The following is a 22,528-nucleotide window of genomic DNA, read 5'->3' as shown; positions in this document are numbered from 1 at the left end:
TTTAGGGCAGACAATAAAAATAAAAAAAGAGGGAACATCTGTAGCACTTTTTTTTTCCTTCTTAAGAAGGGGTTAAAATGAAGTACGCACAAAGTGAACGCAGCAAAATAAAAACCTAGATTTAAAAATGATAAAATTAGCTTTTGTATGTAAAGCTTTGTTTTCACATTCATAAGGACCGACACCTAATCGAGTGGAATTAGGCAAACCCCGCAGAGAATTCTAATGACATTCCAAAAGATCTCATTTGTTCCTTGTTTAAAATCCCTAAGTTTACCAAAAACGTGTTTGCACACACACTCACAACAGGTTTGCTGGCTCTTGTATGATTTCTGAAGAACTGTCTGCATGTATCACGACCAAGAGTTGTGTTTTACACCCAGCGGGCCTTAATCGTGTCTCTGCTATTGCATATCCTGCCGGGTACATGCAACGCAGCATGCTTGTGCAGTTCAGCGTAGGGTCCGTACCGTTTGCATGGGTGGAAATGGCCCGCGGTCACTGTGGAGTATAGGTCATACGGTTACCGTCTTCAGGTTTCATGGGCACATATGAGCATGGGTGGCCGGGGCGGGGTGCTTCTAGGCAGAATAAGGGGGTTTCTGGGCCAAACTATAGCTAACCCCAATGTTTGGATCAGGGTGGATGAGTTAACGGGGACTGAGATTATACGAGTCCTTCTGGCTCTGTTTCATAATAAAAGGGGTTCATGAGGTGCCCTGTCTCTTTTGCTGCTGCGCCCGGATCAGCTCCAGTTGCTTCTTGCACTGCTGGTAGTAGGTGGACAGACTCTTGTTCTCCTCTAGGAGCTTCTTGTGCTCCTGAGCGAGGCGGCATGCGTTCTGCTGATCCTTCTCGTCCTGGTCCAGTTCTGCTATCAGCTCATTTCTGTAGAGATGTACAACACGCATTAGAAACCAAACAAAACCGTAGATCATATTAGGGATGTCAACAGTGCCAGGGGTCCGTTCTTCGTACCTCGCTTAATACATCTGAGATGATTTGACAGATCCCAGATCTTCTAATCGTGATAATTGATCTCGGGCTAATTTGGCTTGCGTTCTGGATTAAAATATCTGGTTTAAGTTATCTAAGATTACTGCACGTTCCTGTGTTTACTGAAGAGGGCAGTTGCATCGATACTCGAAACCACGATCAGCAGTGCAGCGTATAAATAAAACATTACATCATATTATTAATAATTGATGGAATTATATGGTGTGCGTAGAGGGTTAATACTGATGATTTGATTCGGATTCCTCAGACTTACTTCCTCTGTATGAGAAGAGCGATCTCGGTCTGCACCTTCAGGTACTCCTGTGCCATCTTACAGTGCTGCTCAAACACTGCCATTGATTCTTTGGAGTTTGGACATGGGGCTAGAGGCTGCAAACAAACACAGATTCATTCAATAAATGTCACCTTTTGGCTAATTAATCTGAAATGCAAAAGTGATATTTATACCAGTCATGGTTTGAATGCCAAAAATATCACGATGCCTCACTCTCAATGTGCTGCCATGTATTTATAACTGAATTAAATCATATAAATAGCATTAAAAAGCCTGGTAAAACTGTAACCCAGACTTGATTTAATTAAAGGGCTGTTTTCATATTTTGGGAACGAGAGGTGTGACACCATAGCACTCTGGAAACAAAACCATCCACACCACAGATATAGACTAAACAGTTTCCATGCACGTGCAGTCATACTTCATAGTGCTTGACCAAAAATAAGCTGAAAATGTGAAATCATACCCAAATCTACATATCGTATTGGTCACATTTAAAGTGTGTACCTGTAACTGATGGTCGAGAGTCAGGTAGGCCATGGGGATGGAGTTATCTGAGCCATTGGTATCTACAAGAATGAGGAAAAACATTTGAGTAAGCATCCAAAAACCAAGAATTGAGTCTGTATTCACTAGTTCTTTGACTATGAAGCGCGAAGCAGCCCCCCTACACAAAACAAAGCGTTTTTTGTTTTAGTTTGTTGAGTAATGCTGATAGTAAACCGTGGTAATCTGTAGAAAGAGAGTGAGAGTTGAGCAATAAATAGCCCGTCTCATCTCAGTTCAGGACTTCAACTGTCAGACAGAAAAGAGTCCTTAAATCATTGATGCCGCTTACGTAATGTCTGCAGCTCTGCCTGAGCCGTTTACTGTCACTGATACAGATTTACAAACATGCGGAGGACGTGAACTTCGAGGTCACACTGAGGGAGCATCAGTGTTCAGAAATATCTTCACAAATTCCCACAATGATGTAATTCCAAACATGTGCTCGAGGCTCATAATTCATCAACTATAATCCCAGCTTATATATACACACATACACAATACATTTTTTGCTGTAGGTATGAGTGTGTGCATTTACACCAGTGCAATTCTTACAGGAACACTGTGTGAGCATGAGTGTGTGATGGTTAGAAGGAAAACTCTACCTGTCCTGTCTGGCGTAATCATCCTCACACTGGGGCTGGATGACCTGCTGTTGTTTCTGCTATCCTGTGATTGGTCAAACCATATGTCAATTATAAACGTGATAATACTGCTGATTCCAAAATGCTGTTTTTGTACCCATCAAGAGCACTGTAGGACAGAAACGCTACAGATCCTCTCAAAAAGGCTCCCTCTATCACAGTCATGTGGTGGTCACCATAAAGAAGCAATATAGCGGTTTACAATCACAGAAGTGATTATTTGTCAATCTTTACAGCTACACTACCGTTCTTCGAGTTTGCCGTTTAGACTTTAATAAATGTTATTTATAAAAAAAAAAGAAGAAAAAGAAAAGTGCTGACTAAATTTTGGGTTGAATCTAGACCCACAGTTTCCTTTTATAAAACAGAACTTACAAAACAATATAAACAATTTAATAAATCTATTGTGTCATCCCAGAGCATAAGATGTGAGAGCTCTTATTTCATATTAGATATGGCACACATACTTGGAGGTATAAAATGCTATTGTGAAGATTGTTTGTTGTACCTAAACTCTTCCCAGTTCCTAACTGTGCGTTCACACAGTTCAAATTTGCCGGAAATCATTCATTTTCAATGTGTGTGTGTGTGCTGTGCGCATGCACGCGGTTCACGCTTATATCCACAGATTGGGCGGGCCACGTAATATAGAAATAATATTTCAATCAATCGCGGGTGGATGAAATATAAATCATTGTTTTTGTTAGATAAAGACGTTTACGAGCCCTGTGATCGAGAGAATAGTTTCGGTTGCAGCTTTCAAAACTACCTCATGTGAACTGAACTGACAGCGGAGCTTAAGCTCATTAAATGTGCAAATCTTATCCAAATCCTAGCCGTGGGCGTTTACTTCCAAGTCTCCAGTGCGGCACGCCCACCAAAACCCAGCGTTCAGAAGACAGCCTCAAATTCAGAAAATAGCCTATTAATTATTAGTTATGATGTTTTTGAATGTAAAACACACATATTAGCTGACCTCAGACAACAGCATACATTTCTTTAAAAACAAAAAAACAAAAAAAAACAGCAAGTTCATGACACCTTTATGAACATTTTCGCTCTAGAGTGCTCGTTTTTTTGTTGTTGCTGGAATGCAATTAATTTGCTCAAAACAACACCAATTTGACCAACTGCATTAATGCTTCACTTCAACCAGGACAGTAATGTAGGCTGCACACAAATGAATGTTAATGTTAATTAAAGACCAAGGCTATTAAACGTTTCTTATAAACTGCATCTTGACATTAGACTAGCACTTAATCCCGAACACAAAAGCCACAGCACACAAATGGCTTTTAATTGGTTTATTTAATTAGCAGCATGTAATTCAAATTAAGTTCTTTGCATCTTTTTTACTTTCACATTTAAAGATTTCATGAGTTTAACTTGTACCCTACTTGTGGTCAGCCTGCACAAATACTGATCAACATGATTGTTTTGCTTGCTCCTTTAAATAAAGTTTTAAAAAAGACCAGGCATTCGATCTACGTCAGAGCGTCAATGAATCTTTCTACAGCGTTGCTGGCAGGACAGCCGGAGCGAAGTTTGACGCTATCGTCAGCGGTGGTGTGAACACAGTTACATAATGCACCACTAAAAGTGTGAAATGAAAGCTTCCTACCTGACTGGAGTCCGTACCAATGGCAGGAAGATCCTGCACTGATCTCCGTCTATTAGGGTCACAGGTGGCTGCAAAAAGAGACAAGACAGAGAAAGGAGAGAAAAGAGGGATCTGATGAGTCTTATTGATAGTGTATGCGCTCTCGTCCAAGGGCTGGAGCAAGAGAGATGACAGATGCACCGATTAAATCCCCAACTCACTACCATGTCAGCATCTCCTCTAACAACACCAAACCCCTCACGAGGCCATCGGGACAAAACTCACACACACACAACACCAAAAACAGTAGACCACACCTACAGAATCACACAGGCAGCTTGGCCTGCAATGATTGGACAGCTCCTATCATGGTGCGATGAATGTTTTTTCGGTTTTGGGAGTTGATTAGTGTGTATTTATGGAAAATGAAGCAGCAACAATGATAGGAGCTGTACTCTTTTAAAAGATAACAAGTTTACTAAAGAGAGCCTAAGCAAACACTCACACAAATCACTTTATAGACAAACTATAATTCAGGTAAAGCATCTAGAATAGTACCAGCAGAAATCAAATGCCACCATTACCAAAAGACTTATTAAATATGATTTATTATGTGTGCATGAGCTCTATGAACTTTATCTGTGGCAGAATTGGACCATTTTTTTGTAAAGCAGATAGAAATAGAACAAGGAAATTCTAGGTCTAATTCTATTTTGCACTGAAAAAGGCAGGAACAGCCGAAACGTTGGTCTTTGTATCTCCTGTTTTAATTAATTTTGTCTAATTCTATTTGGGAAATTATCTTTTTGAACTATTTGCAAAAAAATATTTGCATAAATTTACAAATAACAACCACATATTTACTTTTATTTGTAAGTCTAATACATTGGAAGCATAAAACGATTCGTCACACTCAGGAATTACATGAATCATGTAAACGCATATTTTCCAATTCAAAACGGCCATATGTGAGAAAAAAGTGGAGTAGTTTGCAGCGCTGGATGTTTCTGTAAGTTGTTTAACGTTTATATCGCAAAACAGTTGACATGTATTAAATGTTTCACTATACCTCACTCTTTCAATGTTAAAATGACACGTGGCACTGGAATTCACACAATGCTCCTTTGAACAATAAACCCCACCTACTTTGATTGGATTGGTCATCTCAATCTATTTTGGCATTGGCGAGTGCTTTTGGACCACTGAGGCTGACCAGACTTAAAAGGTAACTTTTTCTCATCCAAACACATACAGAGCACTGCATAATGGCGAAAGTTGGTGGAGACAATTCGGTCGGGGGTTGGGGGCTCACTTTTGTTTATTGACAGCAAAACTGTTCTGAAAGAACAGATTATGGGGTTGGGGGTAATTCTGGGTTTTTTATCAATGCACTGACAGGGGATTTCTGACAAAGTTTAGCTTAGGGCCCCCAGAAGGCTAGGACCGGCACGTAAAACTCCAAACAAAGCAGTTATGTTGATAACATAAGCTTTTAGGGTGCTTTCAGATCTCTAGTTCGGTTCATTTGGTCCGGACCAAGGGCAAACAATTATACATTGTTGCATTTTTCAGCTTTTTTGGTTCCTTTTCACACCACACTGATTGCTTTGGTCCAAACCAGTTGAAACGAACCAAAACGCAGGCACATGACAACATCCACATCACTCATTGGCCATGGCGTATTTCCTAAACTGCTTTTCGATTGGTCAGAATTTACGTGTGGGAAAATTCCAACAGAAGAGGCAAAGCCAGCAAACTATAATAACACTATGAAGAGACGACTGCACAGGCCAGTTTTGTCCCTGGCCATAATCTACTACACTGTGTGCATTTACCACAGTATGCAAACAATACATTTCTATAATGAAGCGCGGATGCGACGTGAAAACAACATTCTAATGCACTGCAAACGGCGAGGGTGCATCACTCGGCACTTCAAGCGGAGACGTGCATTAATTATTCTTAACTGACATGCTCATCTTCCCGAAAATATTTCCAACGATCTATCAGGTAATAATGTCATGCACACAATGTCAGCGCAGCTGACTATGGCAGCTGGTTTAGTCCAAAAATGATCAGTACTTTTGCAGTTGGTTCTGTTCGAGGTCGGATCACGTTCTCACCACAAACAAACCACTCCAGAGTTCGTTTGAAAGCGTACCGAGACCAGCTCTTCAAGGAGGTCTCAGCACGCTTGTTTGGTCTGCTTTTGGTGCGCTCAGACCTGACCAAACGAACCGCACCAAAGAGTGAAACGAACTCTAGTACGATTCAACCAAACTAAATGAGGCAGGTGTGAAAGCACCCTTACACAAATAGCCCCATTTCAAAAAGATGATGCAGACAACTTAACAGCTCAATGTTTACGTACATTTATGCAAGAGCTTAAAAAAAAGTAACTAAAAAGGAAACAAATACGGTCATTTAAAAAATAAAAAGGCTGCAAGGCTTCTATTGTACGTTTATCACTGTAAATGCATATTCAAATCTGAAGGATGAGTCATAATTATTGTCTATAGTCATCAGCTGCATGCCACAGATACTGTTGATAGATCCTAATTTGCATTTAACAAATAATATTCCTTTATTGTCCATTTAATCTCCCTTATACCACAAAATCAGCCCATTCAAGCAAACAATTAATAATAAAAAAAGTTACAACAAAAACGGTAGAAAAAACCCCAATAACAATACAATGATAGTCACTGATGAGGTCAATTTCATGTCAAAATGATTATGAGAAAAACAAAAATGATTGACAGGTTAACAGCATACATGCAGGAGGGATACAATTCAAATGCCAATCAGATTTTCTCATTGTTACACCAAATTAATAACCTCTTCATCATGCAACTCCTGCTTTTAACTTTTTTCCCCCACTCTGAAATCCTTCAATGTCCCCATTTCCTTCAGCATTATTAGAGATGATGATGATAATAATAGCTATGACCCTAAATGTGAAGAAGATTTATCACATCCACTGAATTAATGAACAAGTTAATGAACTTGTGTGTATGGAGGAGGGAAGATCAAAAAGCAGAGCATTTGGCGACATCCTTTCTGCAGGCGAGACAAGTGTGAGCTAGTGTATGACCACTGAGAGAGAGAAAGAAAGAAAGAGAGACAGACAAACACACATGCTGGCTGATCCTTTCACCTGTTATAAAGCCAAACAGGAAGACGGAGGCCGGCATATCACTCCACTCCCCCATCTCCACCCTCATTCAACACGCATCCTTTAAGGGATTTATTTTAAAGCATTTTTAAAAGGTGCCTCTAATGGTCAGAGGCAGACATGAGGATGGGGTGTGAAAATTATTACTTGCAGGACACTATAATCAAAAAAGCAAAGAGAGATGAACAGGAGAGAGAAAGAAAAGAATGGGTGTTACTCCAGGATCACTAACCACCATCAAATCTGACAATTTTTTGTGTGGGTAAAACTAGCAATAAGATAAATAAACTTATTGATTGATTTAAAATAAGGACACATCTAGATCAGGGGTCGCCAACCTTTTTATACAAGTCATTTAATTTGTTCATTACTGGACTATTTCCTAGCATGCACCACAGCATGAACAAATCAAGCCAATAGAGTGGTGCAGAAAAGACATCACTTTGTAGGTCAAAATGCGGAAGTGAGTTAGCATTTTAGCACTTCTGGGTCCATCATCCCGAAGTCAATGGGTTTTTTGAATGGGATTTTGGTTAAATGGCTGAAATAACGTCTGTGGTGAACACACGTTCAAGACACTTTCACGTTTTATTCTGTGACATAAAATACACCAGTATTACTCGACTCGTGAAGCGGTTACATGTCTTGAAAAAGGCGGTCACTAACAAGTGGCTAATGGGGCTACAGAGGCTGTCGAGGAGTAGGTAAGATCAGTTGCTTTTACAGCCTCATCATGGTCATAATTGTGCTCTTATAAACTAGTCTGACTCAAATGTTCAGGGAAAATATTTTCAGATAAAAATTCAAAGTTGTCGAAAGCTTGGTAATAGTGACGTTGAAGTCGAGGAACCGCGGTGTAGTTCGTTTATAGCCCAACTTTGGCTCTTTACTTGTGGCGACTGCTTTTAGTTAGGCTTCAGAAGTCACAAAAGTGGTGTTCATCTGTGATAATTATCTTAAGGGACAAAACGTTTAAGTATCATAAACTTTTGTTGATCACAGAGCTCATTTCTTGCAAAACAAAAGCCTATGGGAAAATCCTATTGGGTTTTTCTCGAGGGAACCAGTGCGATGGTAACGGCCGATTGGCTACAAAGTGACATCATACCCGCACCCCTGTATTGGTTCTGCATTATTTCCCACACCTTCTTACTAATTAATTTATTAGATTTGTTTAGTCATTTGTGAAGACTGCATATAGTTTTATTTTTATGGATTTAAATTTTTATGGATTAGGTTTTTTTCTGTTAATTTTTTTGGACTCCATTTTAATGGTTAAATTAATTTTGTTTTGTAATAAAAATAAATAAATCATGAAACATACAATTTAAAAATTTAGTCAAAGTGTTACAAAAATGACATAGGGCCATATGAATTTTTGTTCTTCCAACCAAACTGGTCCAGCCAACTGGATTCTGGATTATTTATGGTTTAATACAATTTTAAAGCTCAAACAGCATGTCTAATTAATTCATTGAATTCATAAAAAACGTAGTAATTTTTTACTAAATGTTTTTCTCCTATAAATTACACACACCTTGAATGATACCGTGGTCATAAATGTGTGTACTTGGGTGGCTGTGAATGAATGAGTGTGGCCGTGTGCATTTTTCTTTCTCTATAGAATTAGCACTAATTTGAGGGCGTGTTGCTTTAATTGTGGGTTCATTAGCCCATTAAATGAAAAACACAAGAAAAAAATCAGTATAATGACAAACTCACTAAAATAGATACCTTTACGGTTCACTTTGAAACCAAATCTTTGCCGTCATCCTGCCAATCATCTCACTCTCGAGATGAATGAAATCTGACTCCTGATGCTAGTTTGTAACTATATCAATGTTTGGTAACACAGACTATCGCAGCAAGCCTGTAAGTTTCTATATTTTAGACCTAGCGGGATGGTTTTCACAGGAAATTGCGTAAATACGTCACTCGCCTGTGCGTCTCATCATATCCATAAATAACGAAAAGTTGGACGGTGAGGGGGTGGCATAGGTTAGTTGTCACAAATACAGAGCAGAGGAGAGTCTGCTCGCAGCTTGAGATTCAGTTGTTTTTTTTAATTGCTAGAGGGCCAAAAGCTACATAGTATACCTTTAAAGTGCACCTCTTCTTCCCTAAATTGTGATCTTGTGCGTAACCATCGTGTTTTGTGTGCAGAACGTTAAAAAACATGTATTTTCAACACTGCTCTCTGTAAATCTGATCAATATTTAAGTATTATTCCAAGTGTTAAAAGTAGGCCAAAATAAATGACCACATAAATTATTAAATCAACTACTTAATATAAATTATTAATTCATTCACTGGAAAGCAAACTTGTGGTTCATCTGGAGTACATGGCTTAAATACAGTTACTATAAGATTACGACCCCTGATCAAGAGTTGCTACCACAGTAATAATTGTGCATCAGTGTGACTTGCATGTCCACAAAACAGATGCATGCGTATAGATAATGTTCAGATGAGGATTTTCTTCTACTCTCCTTAAAATGAAAGTCAGGGTGACGGGGGATACATGACATTCAGGAGTAACAACCAATGCGTGCTCGCGCGTCACAGTGACGCCCTTCTCTGATTAGGAGCTGTTTGCTGGGAGCGCCTGGACTCCCGGTACCTGTGACGATGATCTTGGGAATGTCCAGAATGGTGCCATGTGATGCCGTTTTACGGTGACCTCGCTTATATTGTGGACGTGCTGCAAAAACACACATACAGACACGCGCATGTAGCGACAAACACAAGCATGCAGACAATGTGTGTACTGAGACAGACGGAGAGAGACAGAAAGAGTATGGTGCAGACATCAAAGCAGATTGGGTAGGGGACTTCACTCCATTCTTCAGCTGCATTAAGACATACATGCAACATACATACAAACACGTAAACGTAGCACACACATTCGTGCAGTGGCAGGAAGCCTGATGAACTAGTGACCGCAGAAGGACAAACCAAAGGAGGAATGGAGATGCCGTGCAGCTCTGTGTCTGATGTGTGTTTGGGTGCACTGGCTGAAGTCAGCGGTACACTGGGTACTAGTGTACACACTACATAGCCAGTGCAAGTACAGAAAAGTGAGGTCAATGTCTATAAAAGGGACATTGTTAGTGATGTGTATTTGTTAACATATCAACCTGAGGACACAATTGATAACAGGAATAGATAAGTGTGGAGTTTACAAATGTGTCAATATTTGTGTCTACTGCAAAAGAGAAAAGAACTTCATATTAATAAATCAAATGTATAAACTGTAAAATGCCATTGTCTCAAAACGAATTTTGGGTAGGTATGAAAGTTTATGACTGGTGTTGAGGAAGCATGTTACCTGCGGGAGCAAAGGGTAATCTGTGCTCCAGTTCGGAGAGATCGGCGCTCATTCGTTTGCTGTCGGATGAAGCCAGACAATGTGGCCTGCCAGAAAGAGACTCTACACTGCTGCCTCTGGAGAGAGGGTGACCAGGCCTTAAGGGGTCGCTCTAAAACGCACAAATACAGATTCCAATTCTGAGCTTTCTACGAGGACACAGTCTTTGTGCGGTTATGTTAGACTGTTGATGCATTTACCTTCAGTTTGTATGGGAACTTGATGGTGTCGTTGCTGCCAGGAGAGTTGGTGTGCTCCATGTTCATGTCGTTCTTGTTGCTGGTACATGTGTAGTCTATATATGAGCCTGGATTAAAGAGATATGCTAATTAAATGTGAATTCAGAACATAAAAATAAATAAAAATTGTAACAACATTTCCACATACACTGCCATTCAAATGTTTAGGCTCTGTTAAAGTCTTTTGTGCAGACCAAGGCTGCATTTGACCAAAAACACAGTAAAAACTGTAATATTGTGAAATATTATTTAAAATGTAATTAATTCTTGTAATGAAAGTCTTCAGTGTCACACAGTCCTTCACAAAATTATTACATAAATATACACACACACACGCATATAATTTTATTAAAATTACTCATATACTAATTACTTTGTATATAGTAATATACTACTATTATAGCAATATGCTGATTTGGTGCTCAAATAACAATTATTATCAGAGTTATTCTTTGCATGAATTGAATAAGTTGTGCAGCTTAATATTTTTGTGATACATTTCTTTAGGGGTCTTTGATAAATAAATCCAAAAGAACAGCATTTATTTGAAATAGAAATCTTTGTAATAATGTGAAAGCCTTTACTTTCACTTTTGATCATTTTAGTGCATTTCTGAATAGTATGAAGACGACAACCTGCAAAAGCAATAAATAAATAAATACACAAAATTATACATAAATAAATGTGTGCAAATAAATACATCCACATATTCCAGCATAAATAAATATATACATAATTAAATGTGCAAGGAGGTAAATAAAACAAGTATATATTATATATAATATGTTTTTTAACGTAGCTCTATTATTTTTCATTGGCCTAATATGCTAATGAGGTCAAACTTCAGAAGGCAGCCTCTATAGCCCCTTTCACACTGCGATTCCGGCAAATACACAGATAATGCGACACAGCATTTGTTCCCGGGCCACTAGATTTGGTCCATTCACACTGCCAGCGAAATACTGTAATATGTGCGCTTTAACACATAACCCGTAACGGTCCCGGATTCGAGTTGACACGTGACATCCTGATGTGACATATAATGGCGAGCGATCTCAGCTTCAGCGCGGATAGTAAGGAGCTCCGTGGTCTCGACTTGTGTCCAGTTTGCGCACATTTCTGCTTGTTTAATTTTAGTTTCTTTTGTCAGTGACGAACACTCTCTGCGTTTAAATCACCGACTAGCTCTTCTGGCACTGCAGGGTTGTATTATTGAAAAAACAAGCTCTAGGAGTCGCACGATAGCTACGTACACGTTGCGGCATTAGTTTTGGCTTTTGTTCACACAGCGCTCGTCCCGGGTCGAATACCGCTATGTTACTAGGTCCCCGACCCGGGTTCAATTCGGTAATCAATTCCGGAAAGTGGTTGTTTTCACACAGAAGGCAACCCGGCAATGTTCCGGGAATATTGCGGGTCCGACATGCAGTGTGAGAGGGGCCACCATTGGCTGAGGGCTGTTGACACCCTCCTCATTAGCATGGTTAGGCCAAGGAAAAATAAATACCAAGCTACATTGAAAAACGAATAAATGGTTAAAGGTAAAAAGGTAAACTTTCAGTTTAGCATTTCCCCTAAATTTGTTTATTTATTTATATCACAATTATTTATATATTTATTCAGGAATTTGTGGGTTTATTTGCACATTGATTTATTAATTGTGTTTGACCGTTCAGTCCTCTATAGAATAAAATATTTTTTTACTTAAAATAAAAATAAAAAAACCCTTTACTGACCCATACATTTTAAATAGTAGTGTTACCAATACCGTAGTGTTACCTGTCTAGAAGAATTTAGTCTAAACCATTTGTTTCCCACCCACATAATAAGAAGATGATTTGAATAAAATCAAATGAAATAGCCATGAACAAGTATTTATTAATCAAGCCTATTTTGTTATTCTGTACCTGTGCTGGCGGCAGAGTTACTCTGGCCTTCATCTGAATACTGATAAGGGTACTGAAGGGGCTCTTCTGATCCTGGGAAATACTAGAAGGGGGAAGAGAGAGGGATCAGACTGAAGAGGTCGATTTAGATGCAAAATAAGACAGCCAGGGACATTGGAATGATTTGGTGTTACCCTCATGAGGTGGTACATAATCTTCACTATCTCCTCCATGGAAGGCCGCTGCGATGGGTCTTTGGACCAGCAACGAGTCATCAGACTCTCTATGGGCTTCGGGAGGTTCTTAATGAGAGGCGGTCGCGTGCCTACAGAAAGAGAGATGATTGAAGCTTCTGATCTGGAACCTGCAGACGATCTCGGCAGATTCTCATCATGACAGAGAGTCTTGAATAGGGCACAAACAAGCACACATAGAACTCACCGCGGTGCACAGCCCACATGATGCGGAAGGCAGGGCCACCAATTTCATCGAAGGGCTTCCGCCGTGTGATCACCTCCCAGAGAATGATACCCCAGCTAAACACGTCACACTTCTCACTGTAGTTACTGCCTGCAACACACACACATAAAAATAGCAATCACCTACACATACCTAGTTTCCTAAATAGGGTCCACATTCTGGTTTAGACTTTACTCTGAAAAACACATGTATATGATCCACAGCCATTGTCACTTCTAAACCACAAAATAACTTCAAATAAATGCTGTTCTTGTGAAAAATGTATTTAAAGAATCCTAAAACAAATTAAACAGCACAACCATTTACAACATCGACAATAATAATACATGTTTCTTGAGCATCAAATCAGCATATTAGAATGATTTCTGAAGGATCATGTAACACTGAAATGCATATTTTATATCTTAAAGCTGCCCTATGCCATTTTTCCGTCCGCTAGAGGTCGCCTATTCAAAACAAAGGTGTAGTTTGATGACACCAAGTTTGAGCGCAGAATCTTGGGACATGTGGTCTTTACCTCACAGCCAGTGGAAAAGAATCAGGATAGGACTCGGGCAGAAATCATGTTCATGAATGTGATTATTAACACTACTGTAATGTGAAGCAGAGCAGGAGCGAGTGTTGAGGAGCTGAGCAAGGCCGCTGGAGCGATTGAAGCGCAACACATGACTCGCGAGCAGCGGGACTTTTATTATGACGGGACAGTCGCCAGCCCCATTTCCGCTTTTCCGGTTATGAGTATGACGTAACGCAGCTCTGTTTATCAGATATATTTTAGTGTGGTTAAAATGATGTTATGATGCTACTCTGTGCGTTCACTCAGCGAGAGTAAACCAAGGGTAACGCAGATATGACACAATTGACAGGCGACTCCCTTAGACTCCCCAACTCCTTGGTTAAAATAGCAATTTTCTCACAATTTACAAATAGTTGGAAACATTTGTGATATTGTAAGACCTCAACTGAACAAAATATATAACACTGGCCTGGTGGTTTTTAGATATTTTACTGCAAAAATTCTATATGGTGCACCTTTAAATATATGTGTGGTGGATAAACAGTGACATTTCTTTATTATTACATATCATTTTATATAATTATAGACATTTAATACAGTAAAACATAGAACTAAATCAACAACTTCAAAGTATTTTTTTTAATTCAGTAAATAACATGAATTATTCCATGTTATAGCTGATATTTGCAATGAGCTGCCCAGAATACCAACATAGAAGCAAATGATACCACACACCAAAGACTGAAAGCTATTTCCCAAAAGCTCATTTTCTGCCGTCCAGGGTTGCGGAGCCTTTATCTTGTCGGCCCTTTTTGAACAGATGAGCTAATTTCCACTCATGCTGCCCTGGAGAGCCTTAATTGCTGCTCTTATTATTCTTAAATTACAGCGCCTCGCACTAGTATGTCTTTACACTGCCTTGCTCTGGTCTTCTGATAATACTGTTGTCAGTGCGGCAAATGAGGAGCGGTGCGTCTCTGCTGGCGGTGCTAGTGGTGTAATAACATGGGATTTCTGCTCCTCCCTAAACAAACAAGATAACAACCTGCTCCTAATTGATGTTTCCTCCGACCCCCCTGACAGCCGAGTGCCCCTGAATGTGTTTGGTAAAATTGAAACCCATTAGTGGTTGATTGCAAAAACATGCATTAAATTATAATGGTTTCATCCATCATATAGACCACGAATGTCCAGTAACAGTTTTAGGGAAATATTTGTACTAGTGATAGTTAAGTCTGAAGAAGACGAGTAATAAAGATTGATAAAAAGCACGAAAAGGAAAACAGGAAGTCAGTTTTGATCATTTGGTACAATCGAAAACAAGCCAATGATAAGCCAGAGACTGTTCAAACATGAACAAAAGTTAAACTTGCCTTCAAACACCTCTGGGGCCATCCAGGCTGCGCTTCCCTTGTTGTTGGTCATGTGTGTCTGGATGTCACATGCTGTCCCGAAGTCACAGATCTTTAGTACAGTACCTCCAGCAACCAGAAGCAGACTATGAGGGAAATAAATAAGAAAAAAAGATGAGTCTTCAAGAAGAAGAAAAGCATATTACCAAATCATTACCAAATTATGACAACAATTCTGCACCTTTTTTGTGGTTATATCATTTAAAATTGAATGCACCCCTGATTAATAAAATTATACATTTTTAAATGGTACTTGAATGGTAGTGTACGCCTCAAAGGTTAAAGAAAAGAGAAAGTAAAAAGTGTGTGTGCGCCTTAAAGCATGAGAACATTAACAGATCACAGATTTTTTAAATGCACTTCAGTTGGCAAATATTTTGAGCAGATATGCAGGTATACACAGATGGCAGTTAACCAGTCAACGACTATGCTTTAGTCCTATTAAACACAGTTTAAGCACTTGTGAACTGTTCATGGGGGTTTGATCGTGATGCCAACTTTAGTGAGCTGTAATATATCAAATGTTAGTAATAGCCCAGTTCTTCCAGAGAACTTCATTCTAGGTGTCTGGGAGAGAAGCCAGCTGACCAATTTCATGGTGTGCTGCCAGGGCTTTTTGCAAACAGAGCCTCATAAATAACCAGCCCTGGCCTGGAAAACACCATACACTGCCATGATGTAAGTGATGCAGGGTAAGACTCCAGAACATACGACCTCCGACACCTGGACCGGACGGCATTTATGAGTGATGGTAGTCCTGAATGATCCAGTAATGTTTCCACCGTCATCAGTCAGAATACAGTCAGCACAAGTATGAGCATACACCTTACGTTAATCTCAGGTGATTAGATCGCAAATAGTCAGGCAAGACTCAAACTTAACCATGTGCGTTTAGAAACCTGACAAGGACTAAAGGCACCAATATATTTCAAGTGAAATCAAATAACGAACCGATGTGATGTCATTTTGAACAAAATCAGCCTGAAATGAAGTTTGTTTGGAGTTTTGAAAGGCTTGCCAAAGCTTACTCTCGGAAAAGTTTGCTCTGGGCTCGTGTTTATCAAGCCTCTCAAAGTGCCATTTTAGTCTTAAGTGCTGAGAATTCATGAAATTGACTCCTACTTTCAAACTTGAGTACAAAAGCAAGTTATCAAATTTCTAAAGCTAAGAATCACTCTAACTCTCTGTTATTTAAGACAGCTCGAGAGGTCTCTCGAGTGGTTAGGAGTTGCCAGTAGGGGCTTGTGATGGCACTGAGGAGCCGAGACGTGCGGGAATCTCTCAGGAGAGGAAGAATGTTTTTGAAATTTTGACGATGAGCAGTTAATCAAACGGTATCACTTGGACACAGCAGGCATCATCTTTGTCAGCTCTCAAGTTGGGCTGAACTTGCCTTTTATAAAATTTTTCCACTGTTCGACTAATTCAGTAAGCAGTAACAATCACTTCTTCCCGCCCATTTGTTTTTTTGTTTTGGAATCCATGGTGGATGATTATATCATAAAATCTAGGCTATAGGCAAGTCAGTTCACAGCACACAGGTTTAAAATCTGTAATTAAGACATGGTTGCCGGGGAAACTTGTTTATCTTTCATTTCTAAATTTGTATATCATAATGTACTCTCTTGAAAATTCTTTCAGGAATTTCACCATTCAATATAAATTTATCAGAGCATATTCTTAAATAATGAAATTAATCTATTCAGTGATGGTGAAGTGTTGTAAATCATCATTAAGACTGGCACTTAACATTTAGTCCTACACTTTACTTTTCAAGACTAAGATGCTTGATAACTAACTTTTAAGCGCAGCCAAGAATTATTTTATTCTTAAGTCAATTCTTAGCAGTGTTCTTGTGAGTAATTCTCAGACACTTGATAAATACGGGCCCAGGCTGGTAAACACCTTTGTACTACCATTGCCAAGAGGCGATTACGCAATAGGTAGGTGTGCGCTTCTTTCACATGAAAATCTTTTCCACTTTGTTTCTTCGGTTCAGTCGGTCGAGGTCAGATGTCCCAGTGTAAAAACATGAACACACCGGAGAGTCGCTTTATAGTAGAAAGTAGGGCTGCACAATTAATCGAATTTCTAATCAAGATTACGATTATGGATGCTACAATTATGTAATTGTTCAAAGCCACGTAAAAAAACACCTATATTATTCTGCGTGCTTAGATATGTTACATTGTGACAGTAGTATGCTGACTGGTCCAACGCACGCAAAATAGCACTGAAGCCGTGCACACAGCCTATACATTTAATTTAGCTTCTAAACACAAATTAAGATGTTTGTTATAAAACTCGCGATTTCTGTCCCTCCATTTAAGTCCATTCCCAGTGCCGCGGGCATCATAAAGTATAAAATATATTAGGGCATCAAGACGGCCGGTGGCAGAACTGTCCATCCTTCTCAAACTTTGGATCAAAAAGATCCAATAAATGTCATAAAAGCATTGTAAAAATAATTAATCAAGTGTCTAATCCAAATCCAGGTCTTCTGAAGAGACACAATGGCTTCTTTATCTGATGACCAGATTTACCACGACTCGCATACTGAAGTAAACACGGACGTTCAAATGATTGCGAGACACGTGAAAAAAACATGAGACTGAGTACATGCAGAATTAAAATTTAGATGAGCTAAACATTTACAGTTTAGGAATAGTCCTTTTGACACGCTTTCTTGTGATTAGAACTCTGGTTCATTCTTATATGTACAGTGCATTAATAGCAGGAGAGGAGGGACATGGCGACCGAGAGAGAATGCCTGCATTGAAAGCGTGATTGTAAAGCGTGAGGTGAAAAAAATGTAAGATTTAAGTTTCAGTGACAATACTACATTAAACCACTATATATAATGTATAATGATGCAATGGGGAATATTTGTGGATCTTGATAACAATACAATAATAATATTATTTTAATAATAATACTTTTAAAAGTAAAAAAAAATATCTCTATTTTGTCTTAAAATGTCAATAAATTCATCTGTAATTTAAGTATCATGATTTATATCGAATCGTGACAAGTGTATCGTTACACCCCTAGTATAAAGCTATTCAAAACATTCAATGTAAATTGTATTTAATAATCGCAATAACAATTTCAAGGGAATAATCGACAATTATGATTAGTAGTAGAAAGTGAAGTTGTATTTCTGATGAAATGAGACACTGACAATTATGTTAATGTTTAATATGGTAAATCTGCTCGATTTTGAGCAATCTATAGTATTAAGTGATATACAAATAACTGAAGTGCCGTAGTGCTTGTGCAACCATATCCACACTGCTGTGAAAAGATGCTTTTCTTTTGCTTTATTAAAATGCTTGCTGTTTTTCTCAATTTGGTTGCGTGTTTATTTTGCTATTGAGAGGAAAGCATGCAGCACATATTTACATATTCATCTAAAGCCCAAAGTATACTTCGGCCATGTGTAATGTTCATCATCAAGAGGGTCCGCGTTCAGCACAATTTTTGTTACCATGTGGACAGTGTGAGTACAATAGTGCATGTGTGAGTGACTCAAGCGCTTGAAAACAAAGCCCAGTAGATAATGCACATGCACCAAAGCGCATCTTTTCGCACTCACGGTCAAAGGAGTATACTTTGAAAGGCTCACCCGCACAACTGTGCACGAGACGGAACAGAAATGAAGTATACCTAGGCCTTCACCTTCACTCTCAGCAGCCTTTTGTTCTGTGCAAATGCAAGTTTTAATATTGTTTATTTTGTGTAGGCCTATATATAACGGACTTATCTCAGATGCCTTTGGTTAAGAATTAACATGGTGCCAAGCTTCAGCGCTCGCAGCTCAAACAAGCAATGCACAACTTATAATAACTATGATTGGGACTGTCATATTACATGACATTATAAAGAGAACAATGTTGTAATTGTATTGTATTCAGTATATTGATATATTGTTTCAGCGTGTTGCTCCCGGAAAAGCATTCACAGTAGAAGTTACACATTCTGAATAGCGCGCAGCTTAGTTGATGTTCACTTGTGCATTTGCGCCATTTTATGCAGATATAATTTGTAACATTGCTTATTTTCTATATCCGCTTAGTATGTATATTAATCTCACATAAGATGAGTTAAATAACAAAAGGTCTTCAGTGTACTGGTGTTCATTCAGCGCACACAGCTAACAGCAATGCACTACTAATAATAACCAAGATAAGGAATGTCATATTACATACCATTGTAACGAGAACACTAATGCAATAAATTGTGAATTCTATGGGTTTAAGCTGGGGTGTTTTAGCACGTAGGGAATGTGTAAATTGACATCCCTACCCCAAACGAAGAACAAAAAAGAACTTTGCTGTGAGTATTAGGGTTGCAAAGGGGCTGAAAACTTACAGCAAATTTCCAGAAACTTTCTAAAAAATCCTGGAAAGTGTCCGGAAACTTTGCAACCTTAGTGAGTATATTGGAGCCTTAACTATAGGAAGCACAGGGGTGAGGAGAAAAGAATCCTCAGTGGGTTACAGTGACATGAGACAAGACAGTGTGATGGAGGAGCATACTTGGGAGGTTTGAGGTCCCTGTGAATGAGAGCCTTTGGTTTCATTCCGTGAAGATACGACACCCCCTGAGAACACTGCAGACACCAGCTCATGGCGTGAGATGCGGTGTAGTGAGGGAGAGGCTCTGCACCGTGCAGTACTGTCAACACAGAATACAGTCATAAATGCAAGCACACTATATCATTCATTTGCTCACTTGTGAAACGGCTCATGTGTTTAGATATTTAAGAGAAAAAACTTGCATTTTGTAATTGAAATACCAGTCTAAAAAGTCCTTAACTAGTAGGTACAAATTAACAAGCCAAAAAGTGTAATTTTTACCCTTGCTCCAGTAGTTTTAAAGTAATTAAATCAAAGATGTGTAGACCAGTGTTTCTCAACCTTTTTGTCTCCATGGCCCCCTTAAGACAATATTCTAAGGCCCTCCTATCCAAACCGATACATACCTCTGTTACTTCTGTTTTAATACAAAAACATTCAAAAATATGGTGTCAGTAATGTCAGTTTCAATCTTTACTTTTAATGGGGTTTTTAATATAGCCCACTTCAGTGTCTCCCAATCCTTCAGAAATCAATCTAATATGCTGCTCAAGAAACATTGCTTATTATTATCAATGTTAAAAACAGCTGTGCTGCTTAATATTTTTTGTGGAATGTGATGCATTGTCTCTGTATTCTTTAAAGAAAAAAACATTCAAAAGAACCGCATTTATTTAAACAATGTCTTGACTGTCACTTTTGATCAATCTAATGCATTTTTTTTGCATGTCCTTAAGAAAGTATTTTAGATATTTGCTAAACTTCCAGCTGACCTTATGATTTAAATAATTCTGTGCACATTTTCAAAAGTGCTGCAAAAGTAACATTCAAAAAAAATCTTACCATTATACAATGAGCCCCCTTCTGCATATTCCATCACCAGACATACCTGCAATAAGAACATTAACCTTGTAACACGCTTTTCACAAGAACCAAATAAAAAAAAAAGGATGGATCATAGCAAACACATCTGTTTCATAATCAAAATGCACTCAATAACAACATGTTGTAGAGACTTACAGGGTTACTGCAAGAACCATACAGCTTCACAATGTTGGGATGATTTACACGAGACAACTGGCGAAGCTATAGAGAATGGGGATAAGTACAAATTTTAGTAAAAATGTCTGTTTCATTAACTTATTGAACAGAATATGACAGTATACCTCAACAATGAAGGCATTTCTCTCTGATTCACTCTCTATGGTCTTGATGGCCACATCTCTGCCTTTCCACTTGGCCTTGCACACGACTCCAAACGCCCCTCTGCCCACCACCTACAAAACACACATGTAGGAGAACATCACACAGAATCAATGTACACATTCACAAGCTCACAGCACTGGAAAAGAACATAATACAACGCAGGAACTCAAACTTTTCAGAGAACCACATCTAGAACAGTGTAAAAGACTTTTATAAAACATATGGCAATTACTTATATCAGTTCAAGCACTCTGTGGCTTGACAAAGACTATGAAAAATAAAATATAAATAAAGTTAAAAAAGAGATTAGGTAGTGAGATGCAATGTCAAGAGTCCCAGTTATACTAACGTTCCAGCTGTTCGCAGGACATTTCCCCACTCATGTCAGCGTGTTTATTAACTATATCACTTGTGTGACATGCCACTTACCTCCTCCACATCAATATCGCCATATTCGATCTCCTCGAAGGGGTACATAGGCGGTGTTTCCAGCATATCAGCGGAGGGCATAGACATCGCTAGCTCGCTAGCCAGCTAATCATTAAAACACAAACAACTGTCTTTATAGTCTTAAAACTTCACAACCAAAAGGTTTCAGAATTAAAATGGTAGCTGGAGCACCACTTCCTTCAACACGGCCCGCATTACACAAATATAAGTGTATGATAAGTCACTTTAAAAACTTGTTTAGCGGCTAACGAGCTAACCTGTCAATCTAATCCGTTAGCCAAAGCGGCTAAGAGGCTCCGAAGCAGATTAAAGTATGTCAGACATGCCAAACGACGGAAATTGTTGTCATTCAGAAGTCGAAAACGCCCTAGGGTCTCTGTGGAGTATCGTTAAGGGTATCCCATCGATATGAAAGCGCTGGTTGTGTGTTAGCGCTAGGCCGCTTGGCTGATGGATCTCCCCTCCGCGCAGCGCTCAGTCCACACCGCCGCGGTCGCTCCGCACATCGGCCTCTCTATGTGCCCGAAAATACCGCTCGATAAAACCCGCTTTACGTGTCCCGTTGACCAGGACAAAGCATCCGAGCCATCGGATGCGGGACTAAAACTTCACAGCTCTCTCCTCCATGGGCTCGTTTGTTTTTCTTGTTTTCTGTGGGGGTTGTTTAAGCTCCAGGAAGTGTGCGCTCTCTTGTATTGTGCCCCCTCTAGTCCATGCCAACTGAAATGTCTCCAAGATTGTAGTCAAGCAAGGCCTGCCAGAAACCTTTCCAATCCTTATAACGGGATTCGTCTTGATTGTATTATTTATCTGGAGGTGTTTTGCTAATGAAAATAAGAAACGAATAAGTTTCATTATCCTGATTGAGTAGCCTATCCTAACTGCACTATGTATCTGGCATGCAGGCCTACCGAAAAGCAATACATGTCATAATTTTTTCTCTCTGAAGAATGAAAACTGTCATTTTATGTGTTAATCTGTTCAGCATGTTTAAAGGTTTGGGTTCAACTGCTCACAAAATATTTTAAATTTTCCTCTGTCAGATTTATTCATGTACAATTGGGAGAAATGTTGATTATAAATATTGATTTTCTCTTAAATTAAAGAATTTCCAAAATGTTTTCCAGCTTTATTTATT

General features: G+C 39.0%; 1 protein-coding gene across 2 annotated transcripts; it reads right to left on the bottom strand.

The window, feature by feature from the left end:
• Nucleotides 1-272: 272 nt before the first annotated feature.
• Nucleotides 273-22,299, bottom strand: map3k7 (mitogen-activated protein kinase kinase kinase 7). 2 transcript variants are annotated; one of them, XM_067416895.1, is made up of 18 exons: nt 21,648-22,299; nt 21,370-21,474; nt 20,901-21,011; nt 20,755-20,820; nt 20,578-20,623; nt 19,696-19,834; nt 15,115-15,243; nt 13,190-13,314; nt 12,943-13,073; nt 12,770-12,851; nt 10,824-10,930; nt 10,585-10,735; nt 9,877-9,957; nt 4,103-4,170; nt 2,443-2,506; nt 1,799-1,860; nt 1,271-1,386; nt 273-888 (listed from the first exon to the last, which is right to left on the bottom strand). In XM_067416895.1, exons 2-18 carry the CDS (start codon nt 21,454-21,456, stop codon nt 708-710), a joined length of 1,746 nt encoding a protein of 581 aa, XP_067272996.1. In that variant the 5' UTR covers nt 21,457-21,474; nt 21,648-22,299; the 3' UTR covers nt 273-707. The 2 variants fall into 2 exon arrangements, with proteins under 2 accessions (XP_067272996.1, XP_067272997.1); XM_067416896.1 differs by lacking the exon at nt 9,877-9,957 and having other exon boundaries at nt 21,370-22,294.
• Nucleotides 22,300-22,528: the final 229 nt, after the last annotated feature.

The sequence above is a fragment of the Pseudorasbora parva genome, chromosome 15 (genome assembly GCF_024679245.1).
Source record: "Pseudorasbora parva isolate DD20220531a chromosome 15, ASM2467924v1, whole genome shotgun sequence".
Classification (NCBI taxonomy): Eukaryota; Metazoa; Chordata; class Actinopteri; order Cypriniformes; family Gobionidae; genus Pseudorasbora; species Pseudorasbora parva.
Note: the sequence above shows the minus strand (reverse complement) of the source record. Positions and strands in the feature narration are given on the sequence as shown.